Source organism: Chenopodium album, chromosome 4 (assembly GCF_948465745.1).
Source record: "Chenopodium album chromosome 4, dcCheAlbu1.1, whole genome shotgun sequence".
Lineage (NCBI taxonomy): Eukaryota > Viridiplantae > Streptophyta > Magnoliopsida > Caryophyllales > Amaranthaceae > Chenopodium > Chenopodium album.
In genome coordinates, this window is record NC_137837.1 from 76,976,362 (window position 1) to 76,998,741 (window position 22,380).

The window sequence follows — 22,380 nt, forward strand, 5'->3', positions numbered from 1 at the left end:
GAGGGAGGGAGGGAGGGAGGGAGAGCGAGAGCGAGAGAGGATGTTATAGAGTAGGATTCTGATCTGCTCTCCATTTTATAGATTAGGAGAGAAGCAGAAAGAGTTCTTATGGATGAACACAGAAAGAAGCGCGAGGGTTGCTTCTTGCAAGCCCCCAATATTCTTTAAATGCTGATAGTAACACAATAAGTATCCCTTATATCCTTAATAAAGCATTTTTTTTTTCCTTTGCAAAAATTTAGCCTTCTTTTTAGCTGTAAATTCAAGTAATTGGTTAGCTTTCATCATTATTAGATGAGGACATTATGCCCTATATCCTAATCTTTACTCCTGTCTAAACTTTTTTCATTAAAGTTGCTAACTTTGCCAATTATGGGGATTGGTCCTTATTAGCATTCCCCAACTTTCATCTCACTCCCACCGAGGTTGGATAAACCCATCACGGCAATACGCAGGAAAACCAATCATATTTGAGACGCGTTTCTTGATATTCTTGACATACATAAACTATTTCGGTGGTTTTTTAGACAAAGTTGAAGATATTTTTTCGAATAAAATCCCGTTTATTGGATTCTTTTGCTCAACCTAAAGTTGAATTGATTCAGTCAATTGACTTTGTTGGATTTTGGAAAAACTCCTCAATCTGGAGTGTGTACCATAGATCAATATACATAGAGTTTTACAAGTCTCGTAATCCTAGTACGATAATGATACAAATATTATCCTAATCTGCGACGAACATTATCATAACTATAATACGGAGTATCTATCAGACTCAATTATATGTGCCTTATTACTTGGTATCTTATGCAAGCTTGTGTTTTCACTTTTGAGGACTCAATAACAACTTTGTCCAAAAAGCCATACTTTTGATAGGCTGAATAAGCTTATCATTTACACTTAGTAGAGCTAGTTTGGGCTTTTGTAGTTTTGGATGTTAGTTCAAGAGTTTGGCAACCTTATAAGTTGGATCTATTTCCTTATTGTCCATAAAAAGTTAAGAGCTAGGTCCGATTGTCCAGTAGACTAGAGTATGTGTTAATCAAAACTCGAAATATACAGCATCTCACTTGAAAAGTGATGGAATGATCGTCTAAGCTTAACACAACAATCTATAATACGTTCGTTTTAAGTTGAGAATATAATTCGATGAATAACGTATTAACAATACTACTCGGAATCATTTTTTAGTAGTTCTACGGAGTATAATTTATCGTCGGTTGTACATCAAACAATTAAAATGTTTTCTCTCAACTTACATAGTTATATACGAATTGAAGTATAGCAATTGTGTTAAATTCTTGTAAGTTCATATTGAATGCATATATGCAATGATCCAGGACAAAACCAAACAAATAACCAGTATTTTATAGAAGATAATAAGCAGATTGGTAACAAGCTGACATTTCATACATGTGAGACACTCCACACTAAAAACTCCTTCACCTCAACCCTAAACCAATCAGCCTTCTCAACTTTAAGAGGCAAATGTTAATCACCTATTCACTACGTTTGATGTTTTTTTTATTTATTTTTTATTTTTTTCAACAGGTGATTTATCTTATACACATAAACCGATATTCCATAGTTTAGAGTTTAGATTAGACAACGACTCTACGAATATAGAAAAAGGTTTCTTTAGCATTACAACATTTCACAAATTAAATATTTATTCCTTCTGTTTTAAATAATTTACTTCAATTATTTTTAACAGTCTCTATTCCCCAAGGCAAAAGAGCTTGTGTGAGTATTGTTTTTCTGACCCAAACGGTTTACTCCTCTTATTGAAAAGTAAAGCAAAGATTTATAACCCCAAACGGTCTACTCCTCTTACTGACAATTAGTTATAGGATGGAACCTTGCTTAGGAATCAGATAGTGGATTTTTGAGAATACACATTATATTTGTTAAAAAAAAATGATCAAAATCTATTTAATGTTGACTTTAATGTCAAGTAAGATTACTTTAAACTTCATCTAAATTTAAGAAAGACCTTTTTATTTTGGTCCTCTCAAAACATTTTGCAAACTACAATCGTATAGGTTTAGCATGCTAATTTAAACTCCTGGGCTCTTGTAAGAATGCAACACATGTCCCTGAAGTCCCATCACCAACTACCACACTAATATTCACTCCATGAACTCGTTAGGTGAACCTTTAACTTTTCCATGAGAGTTCAAACCTTATAATACATTATCTTATTAACAAAGGTTGGGACAAATTAAAAGTTACATTTATCTAACCATCTTTGTTCCATTTCTTTTTAATTTATATAACTCTTCAGATTTTCTTCATATCATAAAAATAACCAAAATGTCACAAATTTACTCTTGTATAGTCGTATATCAAGAATTATAATAATACATGAGTTAATAATATAAACGGATTAATATAACTTTTTTTATTTCCGAGTTAAAAAGTATTTTGATAAAATTGTACCTTAAAGTTATATTGTTAAAAGAAAATGGATAAAATATTGTTACAAATTGTTAAGGTTTCTCACTAATCCACCTTCCTAAAAAAGACAATCATTCCATCACATGACAAAATAAAGCAACTCTTTTCTTACTCCACTAAACTCCAAACTATACCTTCTTAAATTCCCACAATCCACAACTTTTAAAATCCTTTTTACATTAAAAGTTCATATTTTTCAGCCATGAATAACCAAAATCATACCCAAATTTCAAGCTCAAACAAATCAATCCCAAGATTAAAACTTTTAGATTTTTCCCTTAGAATTTCTGTTATTCCTCTTAGTATTGCTTCTTTATGTCTCACTATTAACACCAATGAAGACAATCCTGATTATGGAAGCATTAAATTCCTCAATTTCTCAGGACTCAAGTAATTTTTTTTGCTTAATTCATCTTTATTTATGTTAATTTCATTCAACATTTTAGTTAATTTATTGTTTACTAATCTAATTTGATTTTTATTTTCTTTTGAAAGGTACATGGTTGCTGTTGCTGCCATTGCTGCAGGGTATGCACTAATTGCTGCAATTTCAACTTGGATTAGTTGTTTAGTTAACAAAGCTTGGGTTTTCTTTATCTCTGATCAGGTTTGTTTCTCATTCATAGTATATAAATTTCTGGGTTTTCTTGAATTTCGTTGAAATATTTGCCCCTTATTTTTCTGGAAATATGAACTTGCATTGGACATTATGAAATGTATAAGTGTATATAACAGTATAAATCTTGTTGCCAAATCTAAAAAAACTGTATGTATTGTAATGTATAGAATAGTTAATGCATAATCCTTTTTGGCTTGTTGTAAAATTAAATTAGCTTAACTAATTAATATGTGGGACTATGTTTAAGAAAGTACTAATAAGAGTCACAACAGTTGTAACTTTTTAAGCTTGCTAAATTATTCTTCATATATTATGCTTAGAGAGTAGTATTAGTAGTAATTAGGTGCACTCGAGAGTAAATGTGTATTTAAATAACAAAAAAAATATATGAGTCAAATAAAAGTGAGCTTTATATGTCCGTTATTTGTTATATGGCGTATTGCCTAACAAGCACATACTTTCAAGTGCACCTAATAATTTACCTGATTTCCTTATTGAAAAGTGGAAATTTATGAACTTTTTCTCTTGATAATAATTTACCCAGGTGGTATAGTGCGCTTCTTGTTGATCAAGAGTGACAGTCATGAGGTTTTTGATGTTGGTTGCGGCATACGCAGGGTGGAAATTGTTAGAGGAGGGGGAGGTGGTGGGGGAGTGTCATCACCGGCCATGGAGGGCGAAGGAGGAGGTTGGCCGAGTGTGGATGAGGACGACTAGAGGCCTAGGATCGTGTTTAGGGTGTGAGAGGGAGGAGAAACCCTAATTAGAATCTGATACCATGTAGAATAGTGTAATTCTCCTTGATTGGAGGCTTTCTCATTAATCAATATTTATAGGATTTACAACCTAGTCATGAGATAACTAAATTACACAAGATATATATCACAGAATATTCACAAGATAATATTAACATATTATCTAACAAAAATAGATGAACTTCATTACATGGAGTATTGCCTAACAAGCACATATTCTCCAGTGCATTTAATAATTTACATGAATTTCGTTAGTGAAAAGTGGAAATCCATAAACTTGTTCTCATGATATGAGTTTAAAAATAGGCGAAGTTCTATTGATTAGAGTTGCATTTATGTGTCCTAGAAGAGAAAATACTATGTACTCACAATCATCAACATAAAGTTTAAATTTTGCTATTCACACAAGCTTCTAAATCTCCTTCCTTGTTATGAAAAATTGGCAATTTTCACATCACAAAAAAAAGTGTAAAAATCCAAAAATGTTCACATTGATTAATTTGAATTTTGTTTGACAAATCATCAGGTGATGGCCTACTTGATGGTGACATCAGGAACAGCAGGAGCAGAGATAATGTACTTAGCATACAAAGGTGATATTGAAGTTTCATGGAGTGAAGCTTGCAGTGCATATGGGAAATTCTGCACTAATTTGAAAATTGCTGTCATTCTTCATTTTTTAGCTCTTTTTTGCTTCCTTTTTTTGGCTGTCATCTCTGCTTTTAGGGCTTTCTCTATGTTTGATCCTCCATTTATTAATACTCAGTTAGATGAAGTAGAAAGGACTTGATTTAGTTAATGCTCTCAACTAATTACTCTTTCGTTTTGTAATCTTTTGATGCCCTTTAGATTAGCGATTTAAAGGTTATCTATATATGATATTATGTTTTTAACTTTGGTTTTATATATCCTCGTGTATTGGTGTGAAATTTGACATGCTTATCGCCTCCTCAAAGACTCAAATTGATCGATGCCTGGTTTTAGCATTGATCGCTGAGCTTAGACCATACTATTATAGTGTTTTGCTTTATGTAATAATATGATTTGTAGTTACATTGTATATTTATTTCGGAATCAAGTATGGTATATCAAAGGATGTGTAGATTTAAATTGGCGCATACACTGACTGATACAATGCTTTCCATATAAGGATAAGTTATTTAAGAACAAAACATAATCAACAAAAAATGCTAAACGTTTTAAATAAACAACAGAATGTAATTGACTAATTATTATGGCTGAACATAACTCTTATAAAGTTATAAGTCAAACACTTCATCAAATTGTAACCATTCTTAAATACTTATCAATGCTTGAAGTTAGGGCTTTATTTTCAACTAATTTTATTGTAAATCATACCATTATTTAAAAACTTCTTCGTCTGAACTTATTAAAAGGCAAGGTTTGCAAATGTGCAACTACAATTGTTTCAACTACAATTTTTTGGGCTTAGTAGTAATACATTAATGATCATGCAAAAAAACAGCCCACAATTTTTTTTTTCTTTTTTTTTTTTGAGAAAAAACAGCCCACAAACTAGGGCAGCATACACAAAATCCATCACAAAAAGTTGGGCCTGATCTTGTGTGATTTGGGTGGTTCAAACTGGATGGGCCAATGCCCACTTGGAAATCCTAATTAGAAAGAAAAAAAAAAAAAAAAAAAAAAAAAAACTAGGAGTACAAGAAATGTTCATTAATTAAAAAAAAAATAGGGTTTTCTATACAGTGCTCCTGAGGTATTGACTTTTCCAAGCTGTGTCCACCCATTTTCAAAATTCCACACTGTACCCCAAGGTCTCTTTAGTGACTACGATGTAACCCTACCCTAATCCCTCCATTAACTTAAGTTAACTTTCCGTTAACTTCAAAATAAAGAAATTAAAAAAAAAACAAAAAAAAAAAAACCAAACACCTCTCTCTCCTCCATCACAACCACCCACCACTACACCTCCAACCGCACCATTACCCCACCTCTCTCTCCTCCCTCACAACCACCCACCACTACACCTCCAACCGCAGTCCCCATTTCCGGCCACTCCCTCCCCCTTCGCCCTGACCGCCCTTTTCCGGCCACTCCTTCCCCTCTCTTTCAGCCGTTCCGGCCAGCTCTCCCCCCAGCCACGCCTCATCCTACAAAAATCCAAATTCCAAATCAAAGTCGAGAATTTTAAATCAAATAATCCATCTAGTACAAAACAAAACTCAGAATTCCTAATCTCATGGTATAATCGATTGAATTTGGGCGAGAGTTTTCGATGGTTTTGGGCGAAATTCGTCCCAAAAATCCAAAAATCGAGATGATTTCATGAAATTCGAGCTTAAGAAAACCGATTCCAGCATCGCCAATGCACTTCGCCGCGTTATGATCGCCGAAGTTCCCACCGTCGCCGTCGATCTCGTCGGAAATCGAAGTGAATTCCTTCGTTCTTAACGACGAGTTCATTGCTCACCGACTCGGCCTCATAGGTGGTGGGTCGAGGAAAGAGGAGCGCAGCTCGGTGGTGCGGCTGGGGGGTGCGGCGGTGGTGCGGTTGGAGGTGTAGCGTAGTGGCGGGTGGTTGTGATGGAGGAGATAGAGGTGTTTGGGTTTTTTTTTGTTTTTTTTTTTAATTTTCTTTAATTTGAAGTTAACGGAAAGTTAACTTAAGTTAACGGAGGGATTAGGGTAAGGTTACATCGTAGACACTAAAGAGACCTTAGGGGTACAGTGTGGAATTTTGAAAATGGGTGGGTGCAGCTTGGAAAAGTCAATACCTCAGGGGCAATGTATAGAAAAACCCAAAAAAATATTAACCTTAAAAAAAAAATATTCTAATCCCTATTTCAAAGTAATACATTTCCCTCAATCCAAGAACGTAGTAATGTCCATTAAAGGGTGACAATCAGATTGTTCTCGGTTTTAAATCAGGTTATTTTCAGTTAAACTTATTTGGATTGATTTCGAACTATGTCAATTTTTAATTTTATCGTCAAAGTGCTTATGTTGATAAAAATAAGTCAGGTCGGGTAAAATCATGTGTTCATGTCAATTAATTTCAATCAAACTTTTGATTTAAAATCGGATTAGTTAGATTTAAGTAATCGCATATGCGTCAATTTTATCGGGTGACACAACCGTTGACCCGTTGTATAGGATTAGGCCCTATATCATTTGATTGGGCTAAAATAAATTGGCCAATGACCATTGTTAACCCATTAATAGTCTTTCGGTTCTAGTAGGACTTGGTTAAAATATTGAGTTGCCTATGAATTTTACTGGATTTATACGCAAACTTCTGGATTAGTAGGACTCCACATTCATTCTCTCTCCTAAAACCACAAGCAATTCTTCTTTCTCTCTCTTCAATTTCTCGATTTCTGAGATTTTTCTCTCTAATTTGTGCCCGATCTTCTTCATCATCTCTCGTAAGTTCTTCGATTTTACTTTTTCGCCTTCTTTAATCGGATTTTTGTTTTCTTGGGAGATAATTTTGGATTACTAGCATAATTTTGAAACCCTAATTTATCGATTTCGTTTTTGATTTTTGGCAGAATTTGTAGCGGATTGGTTTTAAGAATCTGATCATCATGTCGAAGAGTTGTTTCAAACTTCAACATCCTCTTGGTAAATTACTCGATATCTTTCACCGTTCTTTCGTTGATTAATGTGTTGCGTAATTGATGATTTCATTAATATGTTGCGTAATTGATAATTTGAGAAATTTTAATTGTGATTTTTATTTTGAAATTTGTTCTTGATTGTTTTTTATACGATCTGATGTCCGCGATGATTGAAATAGCGTTGAATTTATCCATGATATATTTGTATGTATAGTTGTTGCTATGTCTTCTGTTTTCACTGACTGATTGTTATTTGTTAAAAATTATGGGATTTTATTTCTTAAATTGTTGATCAAATGGATTATATTTTATGATTATGATGATGTGGATGCGATGCGATGCTGGTTTATTGGTGTCGATCAATTTGTTTTTCACTTTTTGGTAATCAAGTGTTCAATTGTATGATCCTTTAAAGTGTGAGGATGAGAAAATTGTACACCGTGTGCTTGGTTTGCCTTTTGTTCTTTGATTGTCTTCAATGTTTATGATATTCAATTTGGATAGAATACCGAATGTAAGGGTTAGGGCTGTGTTTGGGATGGTGTATTGATCAATGGGGATACTATGTATACGTGATTGAAATTGTCAATAGTAGTACATGTTTTTTAATGGGTGTGATGGATGAACTTGATGTCGAAGCACGGCTTGATGTGTGAAATGTGTAGTATTCTGGTGAATAGGAACTGCTAAGAGCTAATAGCATGTGGTGTCGAATTTCTGGTCCTTCAAAGTATATGTTCAATGTTTAATTGTGTAATTACTGTTATAAATACTTGGTATGTTTGATGACCTATAATTGAAATTCAGCAGTATACATTGTAGTTGTGTTAGCTTTGTGCAACATAGTTGTCAAAGGTATTAATTTTTTAATTTCTAAAATTTCTTTTTGACAGAGCGAAGACAAGCTGAAGCTGCTCGTATCAGGGAGAAGTATCCTGACAGAATTCCTGTATGATAGTTTTTTCTAATTAACTACACACTTTAGATTGGAATGATTCTTTCAAATCATGATTGAGAGATATCCTAAATCATGCTTTATGTTTCATAGTTGCTGATCATTTTTATTTATTGCCTTGTTTTGTGTAGGTTATTGTAGAGAAGGCTGAAAAAAGTGACATTCCTGACATTGACAAGAAGAAGTTAGTCATCTCTCTCTGTATGCATGTATACGCTTAGTGGAGTACTTTCTAGATAATGTGAATGCATTTCATGCTTCATATGAATTTATTGCAGTTGAAGTCTATGCTATGTCTTAATCTTAATTTGCATGTCAAATATAGTTCAGCAGTGACCCTTGATACTGTACTTTTGTCTTCTTTTTCTTTGCATGATATTGAGCTTAATATGACTTTATTGGTGGTGTCATTTTATTCTACAATTAGATCAGGGGTTCCTTATCTGTGGCTGTGCAAGACATTATTATAGAGCTGTTCCTCTTGGCTGCTCAATAAGTGTATTTTGTGTTGAAGGGCAGCACTTTTTTTTTTTTTGAGAGAAAGGGCAGCACTTGATGCTATGTGGGCCTGTCCTTTTTTCCTTTTAAGCTAGGGAGTACACTCTCTGGATGTTCTATTGAAAATCTGGAATGGAAAACAATTTAAATTTTACTTTTATTTAAATAGTACTTTTCTGTCCGGTCTAGCCTTTCTCACTTTCAGAGTATCAGCTAAGTTGCAATTCTTTAATTTTTGAGAGTTTACATCTTCTTGCTTACATTTCCTAAGTTGTCGACGTCAAGGTAGAGCCAAAGCATTGTCTACTACTTATTCTCCCTTAAAAATGACTAGAATGTGCATGCTTTTATGTTCTTTATAACCCTTTAATGTAGTTACTTGGGGTTCTATCTTAAAAGGCTTTATATACTCTATAAATGGTACAAAATTAATTTTTACTTTACTGGTTTAGTTTTATGCCATAATATACACTTGATAAAGATGTTACAATTTTAGAGATAAAGAGTTGTTTAAATGGAGAAGTCAAGTATGTGATGTGTGTATGACTGTATGTTGAAGAAGCTGTCTGCTTCTGTTGCCATGTTTACATCATACTTGCAGATTCCCTGTTCCTGCTAATATATACTGTGTTAATCTGTGATGTATGCCTCTGTTGCGGTGATTTTAGACTCTCTTTGATTCTGATGTTTAAACTTGCATCATATTGCTGCTTGCAGGTATCTTGTACCAGCTGATCTAACTGTGGGGCAGTTTGTCTATGTTGTCCGCAAGAGGATAAAGCTCAGTGCTGAGAAGGCTATATTTATTTTCGTAAAGAACATTCTACCGCCCACTGGTATGAAGACTTATTTTCTTTTCATATTTCTGACCCATGCCGCTTCACTTGCAGTCTGGATATTAATTTTATTTCTATCTTGCAGCTGCTATGATGTCAGCTATTTACGAGGAGCACAAAGATGAGGATGGGTTTCTCTACATGACATACAGTGGAGAGAACACATTTGGAGCTCTTTAAGTCCGCACTGCTGCTGGTTGTTTATGTAAATACGTTTCTATGATAAGACATTCCCAAGTTTGTATATATAGTTTATGCTAATTAGCAATCAAAAACTAATGGCCGAATGCCACTGTTCCTTGGACAAATTCCTTTGAAGTTGGATAATTGGATCTTAATTCCGCAATGTTTATTTGATGCATCTCCTACTGTTAGTTAACATTTCTATGCAACTGCTCTTATTTTCTTCATGTATGACTCACGATTAAGGTGGCTTGGTGCTGCAGTATGAATAATCTTCGAGCTTGAGGTTTATTTTGCTTTATGTATTGCTTGTCCATGGCACGAGGACAGGGATGAGTTATGTTGAACCCATCTTGTTATGACTTAAGCTCTGCTCTATGACCTTTGGTTATTTTGTATCTTATAGTCATACGCATGCTATATCTATCCATACGCATTATGGACAGTTGTAAACTTGTAATCCAGCTGCTTTTGGTTAATTAAAATGTTTGAAAAATGGTGCTGCTACTTACACTAAGCCGATACAATAAGCAAGTTGTGGACTAATTGGGGATTACAAAAAGTTCAATTCGTTGTTTTCTTCAGCACATTAGTATGTACCCTTTGGTGCAGTAGTTTGAACTGTCTGGGAATTAGTGAGATTATGTGCTGGGATCTTCTGTTAGGATCTACTTTGTACTACTTGTCTAATTCGGTTGGATTATGATTTTAGTTTCATAATGTTTTCATTCGAAGTGATTGCATAGATATATGTATGTGCTCTCTCCATCCACTTCAAATTAGGTGTAAACTTTGACTTTATATTGTTTACTTGACATGTTTAATTTAGCAATATGTACTCAATTAAGCTTTGGTATATGTTTCAAAATTATCAATCGATTAAAAATTTATTTATAAATTCCTAATAAAATTTCAGTTGAATACATTTATCATTGTAATTTAAAAGTACATTGATTAATTTACATTTGGAGAATTTTTTACTTTTCCGAACTCTGAGTGCAATTGTGCAAATGCTTCCCATGAACTTTTAGAGGCCAGTCACATGTTTGGAATTGTCAACTTTTCCTTGTACTCCGTATCATATCATATAACTAATATTATATAATATAAAGCTAAACTTTTCATCTAACTTTTCGCCAAGTGTCGCGCCACGTTGGATAGATTTAAATAAACCTCATAAGATAAATAAAAAAGTTAATTTATAATTTTATCGGATAGAATTTTAGGATAAAACTAGGTTAAGTTCCGTGCCATGCACGGTAATAATTAAACTTTATAACAAAAATTATAAAGAATGATGTTAATTTAACAATAATTTACCAAAAAAAATATTTGTAACAAAATAATAGTCTTTAATTAAGGATATTGATGATTAAAGTTGTGTCTCGACAAATGTGCAAATTCAACTATAACATATAAAAAAAGGAAGAGTATTATATAATATAATAATTTTGTTTGATTGTTCTTATAAACGTTATGCATAATTTTAAGACCTATACAAAGTATGCTACCAAAATATTTTTTTCTATTTTTAATTAAAATAAATTTTAAGTTAGAGGAAAAAAATTGATGATATTATAATAATCTTGGATAATGATATACGAAGTATTTCAGTATCTTAATTTTAATCTATGTTACTATACTTGTAATTAAAATATCCTAGTATATAAAATATATGTTAAAAAATAATAATAAAAAATTAATTGAGTATGATTGGATTAAATGTGTTGTCAAAATGGAATTAAGTATTATTGTAGGTTAAAAATTGGAAGTCATTCAAATTTGGCAAAAAAAATAAAGAAAGAAAAAAAAGAAGCGGGAAATTTTTTAATGATCGTGACAAGTGTCACTTTAGGTTCGCTTTTAGTATATGTTAATTGATGATTAGTTTAATATATGAAGCTAAAATTTTAGCCAGGTCACGAGGCTGCGACACTTGGCGTTCTAACTTTTTTCCAAGTGTCACGCCACGTTGGATAGATTTAAATAGACCTCATAAGATAAATAAAAAAAAAGTTAATTTAGAATTTTATTTGGATAGAATTTTAAGATAAAATTAGTTTAATATATGAAGCTAAACTTTTAGCCAGGCCACGATGCCAAGTGTCACGCCACGTTGGATAGATTTAAATAGACCTCATAAGATTAATAAAAAAGTTAATTTAGAATTCTATTTGGATTAAATTTTAGGATAAAATTAGTTTTATTTTCGATAAATTACCAATATTTCAAATGTACAAATTCAATTATAATTTTATTAAAAAAATTATTAGATTATAATTCTTAAAATTTAATAAATTATTTTTTGTATCATAATATTTTTTTGGGCAATGGAAACAGTTCAAAGCGTAAAACATGCATTTATAATATATACTAATCAGTTAAAATAATATACTTCACAATCTAGCAAATCGTATAAAGATTAAAAATTTATTTTATAATTCAATAAACAACCCGGGCATCGCACGGGGCACAAAACTAGTATAAAGAATATAATTGATTACATACTCATCTGTCATCTCCCGCCACTGATCTAATGCCACCATGAGCCTATATGTGACTGAATATTTGGCGCATCCGTGCAACAAACAACATTATATGAACTTAAATGCATTCCTATCATCATTAGAATTTACGACATTGGGTCTTGAAATCTTCAAAAATGATTTGATTTTGTCAACTTTTAAATTTTGAGATCCAAAAAGTAAAAAGGTCGATGTGCTATGGACCCTACCTAGGAGGCCATTTAGTTGGTTGGATTCATCTACTTGTATTATAACTATTAATTTAATTAGCCCATTATGTACTCGTCTCTTACACTGACTTAAGACCACCAAGACCTTTTAGGGCTTTTACATATCTGACTAATAGCGTATATGATTCCAAATGATATTATACGACCTTGGGATACGTCCACCATCATTTGAGTCTTCGACATCAATCTTGAATTTTTATTGAATATGTTTTGATTTCGTGAATTATAGTCTCTACTTTTGGAGATTTATTGAAATTTTTTAATCCTAAAGGAAGTAGCTGGGGTGCTTTGCATAGACCTGGGATGCGAGTTAGGTGGCTAGAATCATGAACTTTTCCTTGTTAACTATTAATCTTGTTGATTATGTGAAAGCTGGCCACATAGGGCCTTATATGACACGCATAAGGTTCAAAAATACATACTTCGTATATGATATATGGCCTCAAAATACATCCCCCACCAACTTGAGTTTTATTATTAGACTCCAGATCTTTGAAAATTGCTCTATTTTCTGTATACTTCTACTTTTGGGGAATTTTTGACTAAGGAAAGCCATAGAGGAGGAAGTAAATTTCAAGGGTTGTGAGACAAAATAAAATGTCTCACAACATAAAATAATGTAGTCAATGTACTTGAAAGAGGGAGAAAGGAAGAGAGAGATGGAGAGAGTGAAAAAAAGGTGAGGTAGGGCCCACCTTTAGAGTCAGAAATGGTTTCACGTGCAAAAACGACAAAAAAAATTGGGATCACAACTACTAAGAGTATATTTTATACCACTGAGGATTTTTATAAGTACCACTAAAATCGCATTGAGTATCACTGGAAGTGTATTTTGTACCACTGAGATGTAATAGTATTATTTGACAGCCTAATTAGACATTTGAACCTTTTTTTAAATACCACTAAAATTATATTTTGTACCACTGAGAGTGTATTTTGTACCACTGAATCTAAAATGACAAAATTTAAATCCCGCATAAAATGACTAACTTACCCCTGTGAGACAATTCTAAATCTCTCTCAACCCTCCGTTTATATAACCTCGCCATAGAGATAAATCCCATGGATCCTAATTAAGCGGCCACTTGGCAGGTTGGAATAATTGACTTTCTTTTTTTTAACTGGTCACAAACTCGCCTCTATTAGACTCAAGGCCACCATATAGACCTTTAGATATGCTTTACGTGACACACTAGAGAATGTATATGATTTCAGGACAAATAACATTATATTATCCTGTGATGCATCTCCCACAATATAATTACTTGACTACTTGACTTTTCGACATCTGCTCTTGAAATCTCCTTAAAACATTTCAATTGCGTGTATCATATCTTTTATTAACGAAGAATTATCGGCTTCAAAAGAAAAGGGTTCAGCTGATTCCAATGAAATTTAGGATGATAGCTAGGTAGATGGTTAGAGTTGTCTATTTATCCTTGTAAACCTCAATTTGTCTGAATAAAATCGTATTTTGACATTGATATAACGCTACCATAGGGTTTTATGGGACTAGTAATAGAATCGTTCGTTGTCATTGATATAAGGCCACACCACGAGCCTTAATCATGGTATAGTACGTGACAATTTATTTATATTCACATTGGTTAAGATGTGGATTGTTCATTTATTTTCAACTTTATTTTTTGACCTAATTGAGCGGGGTTAGAACTGTTCACATTTACAGAACTGAGCTGAATTGAACTGAACTGGACTGAATTGAACTGAGCTGAAATGAATATTTTATGAGAGAGGAAAATTAGGAGCCGATCTGAACTAAACTGAACTGAAATTAAGTAAATGTGAATAGACTCTTAGGCTTAACATAATAAACTTTAAATATGACTGATTTTAAGGACAAAAAAAATATTTTATAAATTTCTTTTATATGATAAAATGTTTGTAGCTAAATAGTTTTGATCAAATTTGTCATAAATTTAAGATGTGGATATGTCTTGATACAATAGTTAACAAAAATATATAAAGTTTTTATCACACGTAAATTTGAATTCTGTAATACTTAGCCAAATGACGGCAATTCCCAGAGGATCAATTATGCAATTGTTGTCATTTAATCTGTAACACTTTAATTTTAGAATAACGTACACAAATTGTAAGGTATGTAATGTGTAGAGGTATAGTTCCTCTAATAACCCCTTGAACTTAGGACAGACCCTGAGACCCATACCGTTATGCTTGGCAATATGATAGAGGTGCATGCATGCATGACGAAACTTATTATTATTATTGGAAAAATTATTATCCAAAAATAAGATGTGACGATAATAAAACCCAAAACTTATCATGATAAAATGTCCAAAAGAGGAGGAGACGACCCATTTGTATGATGAAAGACTTTTGCACAACTTTAACCCCGAAAATAAGCCTAATATACGGAAATTTGTAGGAGAAACATCAATGACATTTATTATTATATAAATAAATAAATAATGATAAGTAATTTTTCAACGGAACTCAATCCATTATATGAATTAAAAATTTAAATTTCTAAATTGATGGACGGACCAGATTTACATGACGAAAGAAAGATTTGTATTATATATATATAGATATAGATATATATTTCGGAATAGTTTAATGAATGTGAAGAGAATCTGAAATGTTTATAAACATATGTTTCCAAATAAGTGAAGTAACCGCCCTCTCCTTTGTAGACCATTTGTAAGTGTTTTAGAAGAGGAGAACGAAGAAAGATGAGTGAAGAGGCAATAAATTTCAAATTAAAGAGACCAATTCAAATTGCATGTGAAGACAATTTTAGGATGTGAAGGGCATAAATGGTGGAGGCTTATATGCCATAAAGCTTGGTTGTGTGACAAAAAAAGAAAAGGAAAATAAAATTTCATTAGGATCCCAACCCATAAGAATTTGCCCATGCAATTGCCCCGTAAGAGGATCCCATTCGATTTATGTGTTTATCATCCTTCAATTAGCCTTACAATTATACTGCATACAAGGGACACAACTATAGCTCGTTTTGTCTACGCAATCAAGATTTGTATTTGTAATTAGGTCACTTAGGGAGAATGCATATGGTAAATGGATTTATGTTATATTCAGAGAAGCTATATAATGACCGGGGTTCTTAATTATTAAATATCAATACTGGTTAGTAAAGGTGTATGTGTATCAGCTCTCGTAAATTAATTTGAGGCCTATTATATGAAAACGAAGAAAATTAATAATATATAATCCCTTGAGTTTGAGTTGTTCGAGATATGGGGAAATACCAACTTGTTTAGCTATAGGATGGATTTTGTACATCTATTTAATTAAGATGTTCAATCAAGTAGTTGTGTGGTAGCTGTTATTTTATTGTTAGAAAAGAAGACTTAGATGTCACATTTACTAGAACCATTTTATACATTATGCAACATTGAAGCTTTGAAGGAATTATATTTGTTCCTTACATACTAATAACATACTTAACCATTTGTCATGATTGGAGGTTTGGAATTACATACCCGAATGTTAAAAAGGTGCTAATTTCATGTCCAACCAGTTTTTGAATTGCGCAATAATATTTATCAAATAAATCCTCTCTAAAAAAAATTAAAAAAAAAGAAATTGAAGAAGAATTTGTGGGATTAGCCAAATCCACAAACAATAAAAATGACAACTACTTGGAGACATTAAGGGCTTGTTTGGCATCATTTTTGGTTTTCAGTTTTCTGTTTTTTTGAAAACCAAAAACCAAAAACAGGAAACAAGAAAAAGGTGTTTCCACTTTTCTGTTGTCAGTTTTCAAATTTATTATAATTTTAATATGTTTAAATAATTTTTGATTCAATATGGGACATATATCATATACTTTTAAAAAACAAAAAACCAAAAAACAGAAAACCGCAACAATGCCAAACGAATCCTAAGTTTTTAAAACTGTATTGTTATTTAAGGTTTAGTAGCAATTGATTTTTTTTTTTTTTTTTTTTTTTTTTGCATATATATATATATTGTTTTCCTTTGATTGACACATAATATATATTTCTTTTTTTAAAAAAAATAAAATAATATATATTTCTTGATTGAACCTATAATTGTTTAATTTTTAATTAAAAGTAAATGCATGAGTAAATATAATAATAATAATAAAAATCTCTAGGAAGAGAGCGAGCCTAAATAAAGCTCTAAAAAACACAATATAGTTGCGAAATACTTGAGAATTTTTTTTTTTTTTTTTATTTGGCTAGGTATCACTCATTGAATGAGAAACAATTTTAGAGCAAGGAGTGCATAATATTAATGAAGACTAAAAAAAATTGTCAAAGGGCATATATGCACTCCAATTCTGAAACAAATGATCTGAGCTATGATCTAGTACAATCCAACTACAAATTAAACAACATTTAATCTCTAATCCCTTCCTTAAACAAGTTTTCATAATTAAGTTTAAATAATTCAGCAAATAATCAAGGCCGGTCAACAAATCCTAGGCAAGTTATCCCAATTATAGGACTCAGGATTCCAATTGCCATCATCTTCTTCATAGTTTGTATTGTTTACGGCTGTAAAAGATGGAGGTTGCGGCATTTGATCATCGAATCCATTGTAATTATCATCAATGCTAACAGCAGAAGATTGAGGAGCCGAGCCTTCTGCACCGCCTTCGTTACACCACGAAGGAGCCTGGACAAGGGTTGGAATCAGCTCAAGGATGTTTGACAACTCTTGACTATTGAAGTTCATCTTTTGTTCTTGATTATCCATTTTTTCTTTCTTGATTCCTACATAAATTATCCAAGAAAAAAGTCATCATTACTACTCTTAGCATCCAAACAAGTAATTGTTGAAAATGTTATAGGCGAATTACTAATTAAAACGACTCATAATTGTGCATTACTGAAGAGAACTATTTACGTACACGTGTTCTCACCAGGCCAATTTTAACTTATAAATGTTCATTTTTTTTATCAATATAAAATAAATTGAAAAGAACATGACCTTTTTACAACTTTATAATGTAACGATGAATAATAAGGCGAAGTTTAGTGAGAAAATAAATAAAATAAAATAAAATACCACAATTAGTTGTGCATAAGTCATATGCTAATTTTGTCTAGCCCATTATTAGTTGACTAATAGGAGAAACATAAGATTTCTAATTGTGCAAGAGTTAGCAAAGTAAAGCAATCTCCTACAATTGCTATATATAGATATCATTAGTGGAAAATTGATTTGGGCTATTATAAGTGTGTTATATGTTGTATTCGATTATATTCTATCTTCCATTCTAACCTTAGTGGAAGATTATTTTTGGTGGCTATTGTCTTAAAAAAGGTAAACTAATCACATTTTTTGGTCAATACTAAGAGTTTAAAAGAACCATTAATCAAAGACGATGTGCTAGAATATAATGGAGAGAAATAAATATTGCACTGAAAACTATTACCTATTCTAGCTAGATTATGTTTTCAACTCTTACATCACCATTATAATATTAGTACTCCCTCAATTTCACACTATACGTCATAACTTAAATCAAACTTTTCCTATTTTAGCAAACTTGTCACTTGATTATGTAAAACTATAATTTTAGGTTACATAGGAAGTATCATTCTAAAAAAAAATCCAAATGTAAATTATATAATGCTCCCTCTATTTGATTTTGTTAGTGTCACTAATACTATCTCTTAAAGTATGTCAATAAAATTTGTTACAAAAATAGATGTCACTAAATTCATCTTTAAAGGTGCCTTCAAATTATAAATACTCTCATTCTTTTTATTAAAACTTATTATAAGGTAATAATCAACGGTCAAAATGTAACGACAGGAAATGAAAATCACGCATACCATATAAAAGAGACGCGGATTTAACGGAGTATTAGTTGTTACTTTATTAGAAAAAAAAAATAAATGTAACACAAAGTATTGCCTATGTTCATTGAAAAAAAAAAAACAAAAAACTCGGAGTAATTACTGAAATCTATAACTGACGGACACCAGTAAGGAATGCATGAAATTCATTGGATCAAGTTGATCCCAACTCTTACATTTGAAACTAATTAGTTGTACAAAATTCACTTTTTTCTTTTTTAAACAACATTAATATTTAATTTTTAGTGTTTGATTTTACTCTTTTTTATTTTATTTTTTATTTTTTATTATTTTTTTTGTAGGATAGTAATAGCATAACAATTTTTGTAGCAAGACTAGCAACTACAAACATGAACAAAATATTTATAACTAGCACAAAGGGTAGGGGTAGTTAATAATTAAGTACTAATAATAAATGGGTTTTTTTTGCATAGAATTCATTTCATTTTTTTGACGGGAATAGAATTCATTTCATTAATCTCAAAATTGCATTCCAAAATTATGCGTCGATTACAGAAACCGATAATAAGGTCAAGAGAAAAACTCACCATTGGAAGAATTCTCAGAGCTAGAAATATCCCAGTGAAGCCCAAAATCCTCTTCTCTTTCTCTCTTAACACCAACCTTAACATGAGATTCTTGCAAAAGATCATCCAACAACCCACTATTAGTCCGACCCACAACATTATTTGGATTATTATTATTATTATTATTATTATTATTATTATTATTATTATTAACCTTCACTCCATTATCATCTTCTTCCACCTTGACATAAACATTACCACCACTCTGTTCATTTTGGCTAAATCTGATTGAAGGGAGCTCGAAACCGGGTCCACCGAAGCCAAAGCCGGGATCGTATCCGAACCCGGCCGAAAGGGGACCCACTTGAGAGGGGGAGAAAATAGGATTATTATTACCCATGAATAAGGAGTTATTAGTTGAAGTGCATCTTTTGAGGGAGTGATGATGATGTTGGGAAGGGAGGAGAGGGGGAGGATGGTGGAGAGAGAAAACAGGGGAGGAGAGAGAAACAGGGTTGAAGAGAGAGAGAGTTGGAGGTGGAGTTTTTGGAAGAGAGAGAGAAAGAGGGTTTGTTGAATGATGATGAAATTGGTGGTGGTGTTGTTGAGATGGTGGTGGTGTTGGTGTTGGGAGATCATTTGGGTAAAGTGAAAGACCTTGTCTTATTCTCCTTTTTACCCTTGTGTTCCAATAATTCTTGATTTCATTGTCCGTCCTACCCGGTAACTACAATAACATAAATAAAACATCGTCATTAATTAAAACAATCAACAATTTAATTAGTACTCGTACTCACATTTATTATCATATATATTGAATTTTAATCTCAAATTCTAATAAGTATGTAGTACAACGGGATACAAGCGTTTATGTGCATGTTGCCTGTGCATAAACCATACACGCTAATGTGCAACTTACAAAATTAGCGCGTTTCAAATTTGATTATTTCTTACCCAAAATAAATAAAAAAATTTATACTAAAAATAAATGAAAAAAAAAATAAATAAAATCAGGAAATCATGTGACAGAGTAATAACTACAGCAAAAACCTTAACCAAGCAAAAACAGTACAAGGTTGAATGTTGTTGTGTGAACCTTTGCACAAATCTACTGCCAGAAACATGTCAGAAACATGTCCCCAATTTTTCAGAAAATCTTCTAGTACATGCTTTTCAAATATTAAACCCAAAAATCAAAATCCCAAAAAAAAAAAAAAAAAAAAAAAAAAAAACAGAAAAACTTAAAAAAAAAAAAACATACATGAGCAGAAATGCGGGCCCACTTGTTACCAAGCTTAGAGTGAAGATCAATGATAAGGCGTTCTTCATCAGGAGAGAAGGCACCTTTCTTCAGGTTGGGTCGGAGATGGTTAGCCCATCTTAGCCTACAACTCTTACCACAACGTTGTAGTCCGGTGTTTCTTTGCACCGCATTCCAATTACCTTCTCCATTTTTCTTGACATAATCCATCAACACCGTGTCTTCGGTTGCTGACCACGGCCCCTTCTTCAAAATCATCCCACCATCACCATCACCAACCCCGACACCGTCACCACCACTACCACTACCACTACCGTTTGTTCCTCCCGTTACAACTTCTAATCCTACCCCGCTTATGTTGTTGCTCATTAAAATCATCGCGGTTATAATTTATTTGTGTGTTTTGATTTAATTTAAGAGAGATTTTGAAGGGGGGGTTTTGTGGTGTACTTGAGAAGTGATGAGGAGACAGAAGAGAAAATTGAAAGGGTGTTATATTTTTGGTGAAGAGAAGAGAAAAGAGAGAGAGAAAGGTGCAAATGAGGGAGGAGAGTATGCTAAGTGTTTATATAGGACTCTTGCCCACATGGATTTTACCTTATTTACGCGGTTTTTCTTTTTTTTTTTTTCTTAATTATTTCTACGTCCTAAAATAATTGACACAAATTAAATTTTGTACATATATGTCGATGTGCTAGTTTGACCTTAATTATATATGATTTGTAAAAATTATTTAAAAAAATGTTGATATTATGAAACTTTATATTGATACGTATCTAGCAACATATTTCACGATAGAATTTATTTAAAACTATATGGTGAAATTAGTGTATGAGTAATTAAAAAAAAAGTTTAACGTGTCATTTATTTTGAAATGAAAAGAGTATAAGATATTTTCTTTTGTCTTTGTAAAAAAAAAAGATATTTTCTTTAATTTTGTCTATCTTTGTGTTTTTTTTAATAAGTGCAACATTAGATTATTAGTGAAAAAATAAATATATTTTATAATTTATTAGATGTATTCATTATATATAGCACCAATGAATGATCAGGAAATAAATACTAGTATCATAGATTAGGATTTATTTAGATTATTTTTCAATGTGTTTAACTTAAAATTGATTATAAAATTATTATATTTTCAAAAATTCTTCTGTGTGAGCAGTCACATGATGTGACCGTGCTTGTTCATCACAATAACTCTTAATCAATAATATGTGTAACTACAACTATTTATTAAGTAATCTCATTAATTAAAAGGAATTAATCCTATTTATTCATTTGAGGAACCCAAAGGCAACCCCATTTTCATGTCCAAGGTTACCCCATTTGATCATTGTTGTGACTCCAATTTATCAATTAGTTTTTATATGTGAATTGGCCGCACCATTCATTTATAGCGTGACTGACCCCATATATGAATTTGTGAAAAATATAAGGTGCTGAAAAATGTGTCTACAGGAGACAGCTAAGCTTTTCTAACATTCAATTATTAACGTTCACAAGACAGTTATTGTTGATTAAGGAAATTAAATATTTTATTGATCACGAAATATTTGTTACATGATATTATTTCCATACCAGAAAAAACTTTTCCCTACTTTTCGGTTATTGGATGCCTGTAAAATGAAACATTTGGCGTAAAATTAAAAGTTTTAAGTTAAATGAATTTCTCGTGTGGTTTCTTTTAATTATTTTATTTTATAGAAAAAAATGAATTTCTTTTTAAATTTTTAAATCAACATATCACACTATTACATTCATTAATATTTTATAACATTCATAGATAGTCACACCGTATTACCGGGGTTACTTATTCAAAGATTACTTATTTAGGATTTACTCATATTTTAGGGGTTACTTAGTTGGTCAAGGGTTACGTATTGTGGGGTAATTAGATTTGGAACGGTATTACATTATTAATTTACTAGTTTGCCCCTTCCTTTATTATTTCTCTGCTCTCCATCCTTATTCTCTGCTTTGACAATTGACATAGCCACTAGACTTGATAGCTAGTGTGTTTTTTTATCAACTTGAAGGGAATTTTAAGGTTGTTAAAAATAGGTTTTAGCTTTATTGAAGGTCCATACCTTTA

General features: G+C 32.0%; 3 protein-coding genes across 3 annotated transcripts; 2 read left to right on the forward strand and 1 right to left on the reverse strand.

The window, feature by feature from the left end:
- Positions 1-2,545: 2,545 nt before the first annotated feature.
- Positions 2,546-4,737, forward strand: LOC145627359 (CASP-like protein 2D1). Its single transcript, XM_081679752.1, has 3 exons — positions 2,546-2,847; positions 2,953-3,064; positions 4,358-4,737. The coding sequence occupies exons 1-3, from the start codon at positions 2,660-2,662 to the stop codon at positions 4,619-4,621; spliced, it is 564 nt and encodes a 187-aa protein (XP_081535878.1). The 5' UTR covers positions 2,546-2,659; the 3' UTR covers positions 4,622-4,737.
- A 2,343-nt stretch (positions 4,738-7,080) lies between these two features.
- LOC145629390 (autophagy-related protein 8C-like) lies at positions 7,081-10,083 on the forward strand. Its single transcript, XM_081681986.1, has 6 exons — positions 7,081-7,238; positions 7,365-7,437; positions 8,327-8,382; positions 8,520-8,572; positions 9,604-9,722; positions 9,808-10,083. Exons 2-6 carry the CDS (start codon positions 7,401-7,403, stop codon positions 9,900-9,902), a joined length of 360 nt encoding a protein of 119 aa, XP_081538112.1. The 5' UTR covers positions 7,081-7,238; positions 7,365-7,400; the 3' UTR covers positions 9,903-10,083.
- Positions 10,084-16,852: 6,769 nt separating this feature from the next.
- On the reverse strand, positions 16,853-20,802 carry LOC145627360 (uncharacterized). Its single transcript, XM_081679753.1, has 3 exons — positions 20,286-20,802; positions 19,046-19,751; positions 16,853-17,405 (listed from the first exon to the last, which is right to left on the reverse strand). Exons 1-3 carry the CDS (start codon positions 20,661-20,663, stop codon positions 17,101-17,103), a joined length of 1,389 nt encoding a protein of 462 aa, XP_081535879.1. The 5' UTR covers positions 20,664-20,802; the 3' UTR covers positions 16,853-17,100.
- Between the last annotated feature and the right edge of the window lie 1,578 nt (positions 20,803-22,380).

Bases quoted from the DNA above. Each gene is read 5' to 3' on its own strand.
- LOC145627360 (XM_081679753.1), bottom strand. From the start codon at position 20,663: ATGATTTTAATGAGCAACAACATAAGCGGGGTAGGATTAGAAGTTGTA. The intron at 19,752-20,285 runs GTATGTTTTTTT...ATGTTATTGTAG, and splicing joins GGGCCCGCATTTCTGCTCAT to TTACCGGGTAGGACGGACAA. The intron at 17,406-19,045 runs GTGAGTTTTTCT...TAATTTATGTAG, and splicing joins CTCTGAGAATTCTTCCAATG to GAATCAAGAAAGAAAAAATG.
- LOC145627359 (XM_081679752.1), top strand. From the start codon at position 2,660: ATGAATAACCAAAATCATACCCAAATTTCAAGCTCAAACAAATCAATC. The intron at 2,848-2,952 runs GTAATTTTTTTT...TTCTTTTGAAAG, and splicing joins CTCAATTTCTCAGGACTCAA to GTACATGGTTGCTGTTGCTG. The intron at 3,065-4,357 runs GTTTGTTTCTCA...ACAAATCATCAG, and splicing joins TTTTCTTTATCTCTGATCAG to GTGATGGCCTACTTGATGGT.
- LOC145629390 (XM_081681986.1), top strand. From the start codon at position 7,401: ATGTCGAAGAGTTGTTTCAAACTTCAACATCCTCTTG. The intron at 8,573-9,603 runs GTTAGTCATCTC...TGCTGCTTGCAG, and splicing joins CCTGACATTGACAAGAAGAA to GTATCTTGTACCAGCTGATC. The intron at 9,723-9,807 runs GTATGAAGACTT...TCTATCTTGCAG, and splicing joins GAACATTCTACCGCCCACTG to CTGCTATGATGTCAGCTATT.